The 14354-nt window shown below is 35.7% G+C and overlaps 1 protein-coding gene across 1 annotated transcript; it reads left to right on the forward strand.

Annotated features, from left to right (window-relative positions):
• The first annotated feature begins 989 nt into the window (after positions 1 to 989).
• LOC130749597 (uncharacterized) lies at positions 990 to 9415 on the forward strand. The gene is made up of 7 exons (XM_057602974.1): positions 990 to 1472; positions 5589 to 5765; positions 5866 to 6012; positions 6183 to 6284; positions 6650 to 6720; positions 6827 to 6894; positions 8888 to 9415. The coding sequence occupies exons 1-7, from the start codon at positions 1275 to 1277 to the stop codon at positions 9121 to 9123; spliced, it is 999 nt and encodes a 332-aa protein (XP_057458957.1). The 5' UTR covers positions 990 to 1274; the 3' UTR covers positions 9124 to 9415.
• The last annotated feature ends 4939 nt before the right edge of the window (positions 9416 to 14354 follow it).

Here is a 14354-nt window from a genome sequence, read left to right on the forward strand (position 1 = left end):
AAGTAAGTTTGAAAGTTATAGTTTAAGTTAATTTGTTCATATAATAATAAAAATAAAAATAAAAATAATAATAATAATAATAATAATAATAATAATAATAATAATAATAATAATAATAATAATAATAATAATAATAATAATATGTGTGCGGGTATGGGGCGGATTGGGTACTATAGTACCCATACCCGCACCCATACCCAATACTTTTTGCGGGTAATTACCCATACTCAACCCCATACCCATCTAGCGGGTTTTTACCCTACCCATAGTGGGTATTTTTTGCGGGTACCCTATGAGTTCGAGACCCATTGCCATCCTAGGTCGGAGGAGGAAGAGAACTTGAGAGGTTTGTGATGGAGACACTTGAGGTTGAGAGAGAGGAAATTTGGGTAATAGGACTCACTCGACTTTCATGTGTCTTCAAGCAAATAAAATAAATTAAAATTAAAATTATATCACGGGTTCTGCTTACATGGACTTTCATCTCATTAGACAGAAAAAGTAAAGTGAGTCGTCGCAAAAAATAAAGTTAAAATTTTGACAGTATTGAGAATGTTTTTTATAAAGACCAAATTTAAAAATGAGGTATATTAGGAAAACTCATTTAAACAAAATATTATGTTGAATCGATACACTAGCTAATGCTCTAGCTCGTGATGTAACAATGACTGAGTCTTCACCTAGATTTGAAAACTCCCACCTTCTACTGTGATTGCGTTGCTCTGTCAAGATGTGTTAGACTAATTTTTTTTAAGTATATCAGAAAGATAAACTACCGTCCTTTGCTCCTCCCCGTCTCCAATGTCCATCAGCTGTTACAGCTTCTTCCTTTTGTTTCTCTTCCACATGTAATGTAATAAAAAACAAACAAAATATCATCAATTTAGTCTTGTCAAATTATAGCAAAAATTTTCAAGTTCATAATTAATAATTATTGATAAAAAGTTAAGAACATAAAAACCCTAGGCCCAAACCTTGACACGCAAAATGAAAACGACTGAGTCCATCTCATAGACCAAACAAACAAACAAACCACGGAAAAACCCTAGTGGCTTCCAACCACAAACCATTTCCAACCAAGCGAGAAGCGAGGGTTTACCTTCGCAACTTCACACACAAATTTCCCCCTTCCTTCAATGTTCTTCTTCTCTGCGTTCACCAATTCAACCTCTTCATCTCTCATAATTTCCGATGTGACACCGCTTCAATTCCACGCCACTTCCGGTAGAGCATTGATTGATTGATTGATTGAGTGAGTGAGTTTCGTGGCGGTCATGGAAGCGCGTGTCGGCATGGTGATCGAAGGGGGAAAACAGAGACCCGTCAACGCCGACGTCGCCGCCGCCGCTAAGTTGTTGCCGCAGCAGAATAACCAGCTTGGAACTGTGAATCAGCTTCTGGCTGGTGGTGTCGCCGGCGCTTTCAGCAAAACCTGTACCGCACCCCTTGCGCGCCTCACTATCCTTTTTCAGGTTTCTTTCATTCTATGCTGTTTTTTCCTTCATTTTTATTTTGAAGGAAGAAAAATTCACTCATTTCCATATTTTTTTAAGTGTGAATTTGTTTGGTCTGTCATTTGAGCACTGTGATATGAAGTAGATGAGCTTCGGCTGAACTATGAGTCTGAATTTAGCTTCTGGGTTTAATTTTTTTTAATTTAATTTCATTGTTATTATTCATGATTAACGGGTTTTTATATTAATTGTCAAACTATAAACTCAGTCCCCGTTTGGAAGAGCTTACTTGAGCTTATCTGATAGTATGAGCGGCTGTGTAAGTGTTTGGGAGAGCTTATGCAAACCGCTTATGACCTACCATAAGCTGTTTTGAGCTTATTTTCATAAGCTATTCAGAATAGCTTATGAAAAAGAGCTTAAGCTTATATACAACTTATTTTCAATTTATCTAATAAATTTTTTAAAATAGCTTATGAATAAGCGCTTATGTCTTATGGTGGCTTATGACCATAAGCACTTAATTAAGCTGTTTTTCCAAACGGGGCCTTAATACGTAACAGAGAATTGGGCAATTTTCTTTTTGAGCTGTGGTTTTTTTTTTTGAAATTGTTTTTGAGCTGTGGTTTGACATAGGTGTGTTTGAGTAAACAGCTTGTAGGTAGGTCATAAGGTCTCCCAAACATTAGCATAAACTATTATGCTATACAGTGTTGTCAAATAGCGGCTATAGCGGCCGCGACCCGCTATAGCGTAGCGGAAATTTGGCCCGCCGCAATCGCTACGCCGCGACATCGCGGCCACCGCGACAAACGCGATTGCGGCGCAACTCGCAATAACGCCGCGATGGGCAAAGCGGAAATATCGGGTGGGAGTTAATTTCATGCGTGATTTGAGGGAATTTTCAATAATGGCACCGCTTGGAGAATGTAATACCACCGACTGATTTAATTGGATGCCAATTAGTGGAAGAAAATGGCACCGCTTGGAGAATGATGCCACCAACTGATTTTTCTAAAATGGCACCGCTTGGAGAATGTAATGCCACTTCTTTTTTTCACACTCTATTTTCTTTTCTTTCCTTTTCTTTTTTCCTTCCTTCTTTCTTCAAATTTCCAGACTGTTTTCTTTCTTTTTCTTTTTTCATTTGTTCGCTATTCACAATTCAAACTTTCAGAATTCAGAATCTGTTTTTATGTTTTTTCACTCTGCTTTCTTTCCTTATCTCTTTCACATTTTCTTTCTCTTTCTCTTTTCACTTGTTCGTTATTCACAATTATCTGTTTTTTTTTTCACTCTGCTCTCTTTCCTTATCTCTTTCACTTCGTTTTTTCTCCACAGTTCCGGTTTCTGTTTTTCATTTATTCACCCTCTGTTTTCTGCTTTTTATTCTGTCTCTGTATTTTATTTCGTTCTTCTTTTGTGACAAGCTATTTTTGTATAATATTTTACTTATTTTAACCGCTATGCGGTTACCGCTATTTGCCCGCGACGCTATCCGCTAAATGAAATAGCGGATTTTGGCCTCGCCGCGATTTTCCGCGATCGCGATTTGACAACACTGATGCTATAAGATAAGTTTAAAGGACCCTAAACAACTGACTACATAACAGAAAATTCATAAGCTAATGGAGTAGTTTATTGAGCTCAAAACAGCTTGTAGGTTGGTCATAAGGTCTCCCAAACATTAGCATAAACTATTATGCTATAAGATAAGTTTAAATATGCTCTTCCAAACAAGGTCTTATTCATAAGCTTACTTGTGGGTAGGTGTAAGTGCTTACTCATAAGCTTATTTGAAAGAAGTATCAAAAGATTTTTATAGGTCGTAAACTATATTTATAAGGGTATTAAGGCCGCGTTTGGGAAAACTGCTTAATTAAGTGCTTATTGAATTAGCTCTTATCGAATAAGAGCTTATGCCATAAGCGCTTAAATTCAATAAGCTATTTGCGTTTGGATGCACACATTGAGAATAGCTTTGGATGCATTTTTACATAAGCACTTATCAGTACTTGAAATTAAAAACTGTAGATTGAAAATTATTATGAATAAAGTAGGGCTGTCCACCGGGTGGTTTCGGTCGGTTTCGGGCCGAAAACGTCGGTTTTCTTCGGTGAAAATCACCAAACCTTCAGAACCGCCGCCGACCGTTCACCGGCGACGGGTGGTTCGGGCTCGGTTTTATCGGACAGTGGTTTAGTCCGGTCGGTTACTCTGACCGATAATTTAAGCACCAGGAAAAAAAATTTGCAGAGGAAGGGGAAGAGGAGGAAAGAGATGAAATATTTTCACTAATATTTCATTTTGCAATACAAAAGATGTACAATAACTAAAACCAGAACCAGATCAAGAGAAAAAAATGAAAAATTTAAGCATCTAACAAACACTCAAAAAAATGGAGCTTTCAGATCTGGTGGTGGCTGAGCCTTGTGGGAAGAGAGAAGTAATGGCGGCGCAGAGGAGACGGAGTGGAACGGTGAGCGATCGAAGGCTTGCATGTGATTTCCATGTCGCGGTGAAGCAGATCGAATCGATGGGAGTAAGGAGAGATTTGATGCTTCATCTTCATCACAGAGAAGGAGGAGGGGTCTCGGTGTTGTGGGCTAGTGGTGGGTGGCGGCGATGACAGGTTCGAGAATGGAAGCCACCGCACTCTCCGTTTGGGTGCTGGTGGTAGTAGCGGATGTCTGGCATGGTGAGAAGTGGTGGTGGAGGCGTGGTGAGAAGGGGTGGTGGAGCCGTGGTGAGAAGTGGTAGGGAGAAATGGTGGTGGCGGCTGGAGGCACAACGGAACAAGGTCTGCTAGGGTTTTTTGGGAGAGATAAGGGTATTTATATTATTAGGTTAGGGTTAGTGGGCCTGGGGTTTTTTATTTTTTTTAATTAAACCTGGTTCGGTCGGTTCGGTCGGTCCGACGCTCAAATTGGAACCGACCGGTCTAAACCACCAGGAACTGTTTTTTTTTCACCGGAAAACCCGGTTTCCTGCCTGACCGGACCGGTTTTGCAAAAAAACCTTCGGTTTTTGCGGGTTCGGTTCGGTCTGGGTGGTCTTGGACAGCCCTAGAATAAAGTTGATATTAAAAAATTATATTTTAAAGATCAAACCATAATAAAGGACAAATGAAATATAAATTAACAGAAAAACAATGATTAAACAAGGGAAAAAATCATTTTCTGATGTGTAATAATATTAGAACTCTAATATTAGCAGCTTTAACGTTGTCTCAATGTTATGTAGAAAAAAAGGAAGTGACAGAAATTGGGGGGTATGTGGAGTTCGAAGTGAAGCTCTAAAATAAGCTCTCTGTAAGCTGTTAAATTAGCTACTACCAACAGCTTATTGAAATAAGCCACAAAGAGTTTATTGTGAGCTTATAAGCTGTTTGGTAAGCTCACTCAAACACACGCATAGGAGCTTATTTAATAGAATAAGCTCAAATAAGCTGTTCATAAGCTCTTCCAGATGGGGCCTAAAACTCGTGCTTATTGCGTAAAAGCTTTTGCTACAAGACTAGTCCAACCCTTATAATAGGATGAGATGAATTGAGTGTTCTTTTTGAGGTTTGGTTAAATTGGGCCAAATGGTTTTGTGTTCTTGTTTAGTTGGTCTAGTGTAATGAAACCTGCACTGGGAGTGTTTGGTTCGTGTTGGAGCTAATATTTGTTTTTTGAACTCATGTGATAACTGTTATGAATATCTCAATTTACATACAAGCTATCTGTATGAGGTCGGGTTGCAGTTGTGAAACTTCAATTTGTCATCAGAATGTTTTATTTTTCATCCTGAATAATATAGGTTTTGATACTTTTTTTTATTTTTAATCAGTGATGAGTTGGGCTTAATTGCTTTTATGGGTAAGCTGGTCTTTGAATTTAAAGGCAAGTATGTTTATGTGCAAATAAGTGGAGTCAAATTGCTGTAGGTACTTGACGTTGATAGTGATGACTGTGCTTCCATTGGTAGCCATTAGTGTATGAATCTAGCTTCTTTAACTTCCTTTAATGATATTTGATGTCATATGTAAGTTGATTGGTTTAATATAAGATCTATCATTCCTCTTGTTTGTTTTAATGCTGTCCTTTTAACTTGCGTTCATCTGATTATTCTTGTGTGTCCTGACTTTAACAGGTCCAAGGGATGCATTCTGATTTTTCAGCATTGAGGAAGCCTAGCATATGGCAAGAGGCTTCACGTATTATCAATGAAGAAGGGTTTAGGGCATTTTGGAAAGGCAATATGGTGACCATTGTTCATCGTCTCCCTTATTCTGCAGTCAGCTTCTATTCCTATGAACGCTACAAGAATGTAATCTCTGATGTTCTTTCTATAATGTAAGTGGTTCAGAAGTTGTGGCATCCATACTTATAGCTTGAATTAATTTTATCTTCTTTTTATTGTGTTACAGTTATTTCATTCACTGATGGGGGAGAATTATAGAGGAAGTTCCAGTGCAAACCTCTTTGTGCATTTTATGGGTGGTGGTTTGGCGGGTGTAACTTCTGCTTCTGCCACGTATCCTTTGGATCTTGTGAGAACACGGCTTGCAGCACAGGTAATTAGCAATTTTTGCAGCTGAAAGTTGTTGGGAACACTTTTCATGCCCTCAGTTGTTTGCATGAATGAGTTTGCTTTATTTTATGTTGTGGTGGTTGTTTGATTGAACCAGATCCATTCATCCTTTAATGTTGAGGATTGAGACTCTTATTTTATGTTTCTTTGCAGAGAAGTACCATTTACTACAGAGGCATCTCACATGCTTTCAGTACCATCTGTAGAGATGAAGGTTTCTTGGGTCTGTACAAGGGACTTGGAGCAACATTGTTGGTATGATCATGATAAATATTTCCTTCTTTTTTTTACTTCTCTATGCTTATTTTGCTATGTTTTTATGACTGAAATACTTTCTGTGGTCTTTTCTTATTAGACCCATTTTGATGATCGTTAATATAAGTCCCTTTACAAAGTTTTAAAGGCATTTTTCCCATGTTTGTCTCTCATGACTATTGAAGCTCATAGTTCCCTGATTTCAATTAATGTGTTGTTTGACGTAAATTTTGGAATATTGTAATAATTTTTTAATAAACTATACATCAACTAAATTGACATCTTCTCTTATTTTTTTGTGATTTGGTTGAAGGAACCTTATAAATAGGTCCGGAGGGAGTAACTGATTATTTTATGTGATGCAGGGTGTTGGGCCGAGTATAGCTATAAGTTTTTCTGTCTACGAGTCATTACGCTCTTTATGGATATCACGAAGGTAATTTTCTTTACTTGCATGAATTTTTTGATAATTTTTGTTGAAACCTTGGTACTCAGTGCAATCAGTTCTGTAAATATTGAATATCAATTTCTTTCTAATTTAGGCCTGATGATTCTAGTGCTGTGGTTAGTCTTGCCTGTGGCAGTCTTTCAGGAGTTGCATCATCAACAGGTTGGTGCTTGTTGAATTTGGCTGTCTAATTTCTCAGTTTGTATTTCTCAAGTTCTTGGGTAGAATATTCACATCTGGTGCCAGCTATGGTATCCAAAGTTGTCAAGTAGCGGGGCTATAGTGTAGTGGCCAAATACCTTGCCGCCGAAAACGCGATATGCACTATTGCGGCTGCGATGATGAATAGCGGCCGCGGCTGAAATAGCAGAACAATGGTTTTTTTTATTACTTAAATTCGATCCTGGGCTCAAGGATTTGGGGAGGCACTGCTTCACTTGATTGCGTGTGGTCAATTATTCCTTTACAACCTCATACGCAAGGATTTGGGGAGCACCGCTTTAGTTACGCACTTATACTCAAGACACAAAACCTCTTGTCCTCTCTTTCGTGTTCCTCCATCAACGCCGTCCCGAAGACTTCTTCTCTCTATCATCTTCGGTGACTCTGAGTATGTTACTCTGAAAAGTTTCCGGAGTGCTTCAGCCACAGATAATAGCCACACAGTTCCTTGTTTGTCATTCTCTGTTTTCATTTCATTTTTTTCTAATTTCTTTCTTCTTCCCTTAGCTTTTTTTCTTTTTGTTATTTTGTTTTTAATCTCTTTCTTTGTTCTTCCTTCTAATGCCCTTTCTTAACTTGTTTCTTCTTTTTCTTTTCTTTGAACATTTTTTTAACATTTGTTTTTCAATGCCCTGTTTTTGCTGTTTTGTACGCTTAATAAATGTCATGCTCTGTTTTTTTCTGTTTTGTTCTCTTCAATACTGAGTACTCTCAGGTTCTATTTTTGAACTGTGTTTTCATTCTTCAATACTGAATGCTCTGATTTTCTTCCTTTTGTTTCTTTACTGTTTTCCCCCCTCTTTCTCTTTCTGTTTTCTATTTTCTCTGGTGACAAGCTTAATTTTCTATATATTTTGTACATATTTTAACCGCTATTGCATCTCCCTTTATTTTCTCGTGACGCTATCCGCTTCAGTCACAGATAATAGCGGATTTTTGGCTTTCCACTAATTCCGTGAACCGCGATTAACAATACTGATGATATCACATGTATTAATATTTGATGTCTATTTAATTACTTCTGATGCATGTGATAAAATGTGATTTCTATTCTAAAGGTGTGAAATTCAGTCATTTAACTGAATGTCAATTTGGTTGTCTTGCTGCTGTTTCTTGTCTCTTCTTCAAGATTAGCGTATGATTTTTGTAGGTTTTGGCTAGAATTCTCCGACTTCCCTTCTGGATGTGACTCTGAAGCTTATATTTTAGTTGGTATTTCTTTTATTCGCAGTTGATATAAAAGAAACAGTATTCTGAAGTTTTTTTGGCAGAATGTTTATTTGGTTGGCTTGCTTACCTTTATAATCTAAGCGATCTATCATTCTCCATCTGTTTCTCATTTTTCTGAATTACATGTATTTGAAATATGGAAACAAATGCGATTATTTAAATTGCTTAGGGTGATTATGGTTTTAGTCCTGGTAAAATTGTGAATATTGGATTTTAGTCCCTTAAACCAGCCAATTACAAGGTTATAATAGTAAAATATTTTTATTTTTATTTTCCCTTCCATTGCCTTGAACAATGGGAGGTTATTTCACCCTTCCTTTGAACCGAATACTCTGTTCTTCCTTTATGATGTGAGATAAAATTCCTAGGATTAGCACTCAAAAAGTATGAGGAGTGAAGAGGAAGGGTGCAAGAAACCTTAAACTCAGCCTTCTTTTTTTAAATATTCTAATTAATCCGTATTTGAAGGCTTCGGATAAGTTGAATCCTAACTGTCTTGGGATAAATTAATACAAAAAAATACTAACATGGTTAGCTAGTCCAGAAATTCGTTTTCATTAATAGAATATATACAAGTCATGTTTAGCCATGGCTGATTTGGCCTTGAAAGAAGTCATTATACCAAAACTAGATAAAATAGTATTCTGTATTTGGCATGATTTTATGGGCATTACCTAACATTTTTGTCTCTTGCGAAATGCAGTAATATTTCCTTTGGATCTTGTAAGGCGAAGGATGCAGTTAGAGGGTGTTGGTGGTCGAGCTTGTGTCTATAACACTGGTATGTGTGGGGCATTTCAGTGCATAATTAAAAACGAAGGGGTCCGTGGTTTATATAGAGGCATTCTGCCTGAGTACTACAAGGTTGTTCCTGGTGTGGGAATTGCCTTTATGACTTATGAGACGTTGAAGAGGCTTCTATCAAGCACTCCAAGTTAATTAGCATACTCAGTTGCTGAATTTCAATTATTTGTAATGCTTATAGGTTAAGTTAATTAAAAAATACAATTTGACGGGTGTTTGATTTAACAGAATATGCTAGAAAGTGTCATTGTTAGCATATTTTCCAACAAGTTTTGTTGAGGTTTTGTTATTGCCAATATTTTTGTCTGTGTATAGGTTGTAGCTGGAACTCGAGAGACAACAATTGTAGTTGTAGGCACATGAAAATTTTGGTTCAAATCATATTGTAGTTGGTGATTATATCAACAAATCAGCTTTTTATTGTAAAGACACATTTGTCTTTTCCATTGCACTATTCAGACAAGACATGGAGGGCTTAATCTAATTGAGAGAGTAGTTTTATCTACACATTCTTGTATTCACATGTAGTGAAGAAGTTTGTGAGTAACAAGTTTGGATTTAGTAGAAACAGTAAAATGAGTTCATTGAGTTGTAAGTGGATAATTCAGTTGAAACCCATCGTAGTAAAAGTTGCAGATAACAAGCTTGGTTCTTTTTTGTTTTGGCTCTATTTATGTTCTAAATTTCATCTTTCCATCTTGTTTTCATTATCTTTTGCTAAAGGTATCTCATTCATTGTTATTCAATTGGTTTTTTATTCTTTTAGAGCTTTATCTTTTCACTATGATAAGCTTCTACTTCTTTTCACTTGACTTGTTTTTCTTTCTAAATTACATTTTCTTCTGCCACCTAATTCTTGCATACTGATGTCATTTAGCACTTCTACGAGTTTTGCTAGTGAGATGACAAATGTATGTTTTTAATGCACAATCATCAAATAATTAAAAGGAGATAAAGGATTCGAGGGTTCTAGATAAATCGAATAGAGGATTGATTGTATTGATGAAATATTTTAAAGATTGAATTTAAGTGAAAAAATGAGTGTTAAAAAACCTATATGGACCAAAATAGAGATGCTTACGTTTTCATGCAATGTAAGGTTAGCTAAATAAATATTCCATTTTCCTTTTGAGGTATACATCTTCCAAGTTGATGATGATTCCAAAGTCCCACCGCAAAAGGAAAAAAAAGACTGAACACATGATACGATGTATATGGCATCGCTGTGGTGTGGGGATTGATAGCTGATGGTAATCCAACAAAAGCTACCAGTGGTGGACACAGTACACATGATATATATTGCTTTAATTAGAATAAATTCTTGCTATGAATATGTGTCAATTAGGCATAATAGTTAGATTATTTTTTTTGGTGCTTTAAACAGAAATAATAGTTATATTATAACTTGATCTGACGTTAAATTTCCTAAACAATTAAGCAGTTCGTTTCGTTGTTGTCTTCAATTTTTATAGTATCTTGAGTTTTTTATGAAACGAATGAAGATGACTCACATCACATGTGTTATCAATTTCTACTCACTCCGTATTATTTTTATCTCTTTCCTGTTTATTATTTATTTATTTATCACATTACCATCATGTCCCTTATCTATCTCTCTTTTATTCTTTTTTTTGTGTGCGCATGAGTTTGTGGTATTGATGAAGTCTTTTCATTAGGTTTTGCTTGAAAGTTGGGAGAAGAGATGAAGGCTTTGAGGGGAAGGGAAAGGGGAGGGAGGGGAAAGCAATAGAGAGGGAAATGAAGTAAGTTTTTCCCTTGTTTTGCAATAGAGAGGGAAATATAGTTCTAGATTCTGTAAAACCCTCCAATTTGGGGAAATAAAAAATATAACTAAAAGAGAGTTTTGAATAGACTTTGAAAGGGTTATAGAAATATCCCAAACCCTCGGCCCCTTCGTAAAAGAGTAATGACATCAAATTTACATACACTTTTTTGGCGGTGTTTAACCATTGTAGAAATTTGTAGCAGTTAAAAACTACCGCTAAACTGTATGTTTAAATAATGTCTATAAAAAGTATATGTTTGACCGTCATTTCCGTTTCTAAAATCTCAAAATTTCAAATCTCTCCTCCAAAACTCAATTCACTAACTCACACTTAATAAATACTATACTCATATTACAATTGTTCCCTTAACCTTTATCAAACAAGCCTAGGTACTTCCTTCTCGTTCGTCTGATTTTTCATCTTTTTGGTGGGCATGGATGGAATCTTTGGAATTAAGTGGTTTGAACACAAGTCATTATCTCTGACTGAAGACATCTTTGCAGTTTACTTATGGGTGTGTGGCCTGTGTATGTTACCTTTGTACTTTTTGGGGAGGCACCCCTTGTGCCCTTTAATTAATTTGTTGCTTATCCAAAAAAAACAATGCCAGATACCAGTGAATATAAAATGAGATTGTCTAACTTAATTACATTAAAATATACCCATAGGGTTCTAAAATTCAAGTAAAGATTGATGCAATTCTTAATCAAACATATAACACTATATTCTATTTAAGATGTGATTATTTAACCCGCCAATATCATATTTCCATTCCCCACATCAAGCAGGGAGGGGAGGAATTCCAAAGATTTTCCATCAAAATTGCTGATAACATTGGGTGAAAGTGAAAGTCTCTCTCTCACTGGCCACTGCCCCCATGCATCTACCAAAGTTTGCATTCCACACGATAGCTTTAGAGTGATCCTTGATCCATTATAGCCACAAGTTCAAAAAAGACATGGTCATAGATATCTGGAATTTGCTTTCTTTTTTGTTAACAAGCAGTAATTGGAACAAACATGGTCCTCTATTCTGTTAAGAAAACCATGCTTTATGCTCTGCATTGTTATAGGCTTTCCCTTAACAAGTTAAGTTCTATAGCGTTCAAATTCACTAGAGAATAATGCTCTTATGGTCCTTATATATAGTTATAGGTATAGGACACGTTCCAGAGAGTAATAGACTAGTTTATAGGGACTGCAAAGGTAACATTTGATCACATGGCAATGTAAAACATCGATCTAGTGGAATCAATTCTTGGTGGATTGGATGAAAGTATTTCCCATGAAGCTACCTCATATTATTTGGAGTGACATGCATGTTGATGCAACCTCTCTGTCACATAGTATCTATTTTGATGAGGACATAAAATTTATGCATGAAAAATGAAAACTGTTGTATGATTCATTTGTCATGCTTTTCTCTTCAAATATAATGCCAAAGCTTGATGTGACATGTTATGTCGGTTAATGATTTCATTGCTTGTTGCTAGATCCTTCTTGAAAAGACCAATTACCTCTGAATATGTTAGAGAGATGCATTGTATTTGAGACTTCATATCAACTCACAATGTAATGACTTGGAAGACAAATCGTTCTAACCAATTTTTTCTATGTGCTCATGATAAAAATAGTATGGCTTGAATGTTATTAGAATTATGCATTATATTAAGAAGTTCTACTATGACATTTGTTGAGGCATATTATATGGTTGATAGAAGTTATATAATCTCAACCATACATGGACGATCAAGATTATTACTTAAATCTTATCATGACAATTTATTACAACCATACTCACATTAATTCAAGGAATGCATTTATCCAATACATGTATCCGCAAACATCGAAACCATCGATCATAAGACACACTATATGGTGTAATTTTTCTTGGCAAATTCTGTGCTACCCATAAATTGTTTTTGGGTGTGATACCCACATTATGTTATTTAATAGATTATTACTATGTTGTTCAACATAAATTTTACATTTTTAAATTTTATTTTACTTTTCAATTAACTTCATTCCATAAAATTTATTTTTTAATGAAAAATAGACGAGTTGTGAAGATGAACGATGGTGGTGGCGATGCGCGTCAAATGACCATATTTGACGGAATAACAAAGGTTGAAAAATACAACAAATAAATTTCACGTCCCTAACAATGAAATACTACATTACTATAATATAATAAAATCAAACTTTTAACGGATATATAAATTTTTACTATTAATTTAACTCATTTTGGGTACCACGCCTTGAATTGACTCAAGGTACCACAGCAAGCACCATTTTTTTTTTTCACAATCAATTTTGGGAACGAGATCTGGAGGATCATCTTGGAAAAGTTTATCCATGAAAATTGAGATTCTTAGGTGAAAGATTGGTTAGCTTCTGAAACACTGCAAATATTTATTTTCTGATATGATCTGAACACTTTAGAAAATGACTATCAAGCTAAAATACAACTAGTATTCCATAAAGTAAAGAATAAGTATCATCATGCACATTAGTTTTGGACAACTTTGAAAACTACTATAAATTCTCATCATGAAGCAAATGAGACCTTCAATTCAAACTCCTACAAACATCCATTGGCTCAATACTTGGAAGAACTACTATTGGTTATGGATGGGCTAATCTGCATCCTGAGGTGTAGAGCAATAATTTCTTGTATCTAGTCCTTGGGATGCAGATTATTTCTTCCTAGTTATCAATTTAAAACCGTGTAATCAATGAGATTATTTCCATTGGTCCAATGCTTCCTGTAAGAGTCTGTATATATTGGGTCAGGATGAGGTAATCTGCATCCTGAGGTTTGGAGCAATATCTTTCTTGTATCTAGCCCTTAGGATGCAGATTACCTCTTCCTTATCACCAATGCAAAACATTTCAATTAATTTGATATGTGTAACATTCTTTTTATTCAATATGTCTTTACTTTTGTATATTTATATTTTACTAAATTTCTTAGTTATATTATTTTTCACAAGGCAACATTTTGTGAGAACCGGTGAATACAATTCTTTTCGAAATTGAGCAAAAAGTACCTCTGATCTAGATGTGGGAGTGAAAGGCTAAGAGCTTGGTTGTATGATGTACGTCATTGGTGAAGCACCGCGGGAGAGATACCTGCAGAAGATACTCTGACACATAAATCAACTCAAGATCATAGAAAAAATAGAAGAGTATATATTGAGAAAAATGAGTAATGCTTATGTAATTAATGATCAAACATGTATTTATAGAGTTTAATATGAACTATGAAAGAACTTAATCTTAGTAAGGCTATCATGAATAACTTTTGAGATTATGACAACACTTGGGTCTTCGTCTAGCAAGGTACTTGACGAGGTAGAGCCCCGCTTTGGTCAATTTGACCGAACAGCAATACATTCACTTGACAGTGAATCCTTTAGGCTGACCAGAATAATATTGGATCTTATGGCCATTTGACCGGAACAACCATTGAAGAAAACATCTTGGGCCTGAGATTTTCGCATCTTATATATTTATGATTTATCAATTGGCCAAAGTTAAAATTTCGATCATTAAACGCATATGGCAGTGTGTTCCTCAT

This window comes from Lotus japonicus, chromosome 3 (genome assembly GCF_012489685.1).
Source record: "Lotus japonicus ecotype B-129 chromosome 3, LjGifu_v1.2".
NCBI classification, from domain to species: Eukaryota; Viridiplantae; Streptophyta; class Magnoliopsida; order Fabales; family Fabaceae; genus Lotus; species Lotus japonicus.

Coding starts and splice junctions, on each gene's coding strand:
- LOC130749597 (XM_057602974.1), top strand. CDS start 1,275: ATGGAAGCGCGTGTCGGCATGGTGATCGAAGGGGGAAAACAGAGACCC. Junction 1,473..5,588: donor GCCTCACTATCCTTTTTCAG/GTTTCTTTCATT, acceptor TGACTTTAACAG/GTCCAAGGGATGCATTCTGA. Junction 6,013..6,182: donor GAACACGGCTTGCAGCACAG/GTAATTAGCAAT, acceptor GTTTCTTTGCAG/AGAAGTACCATTTACTACAG.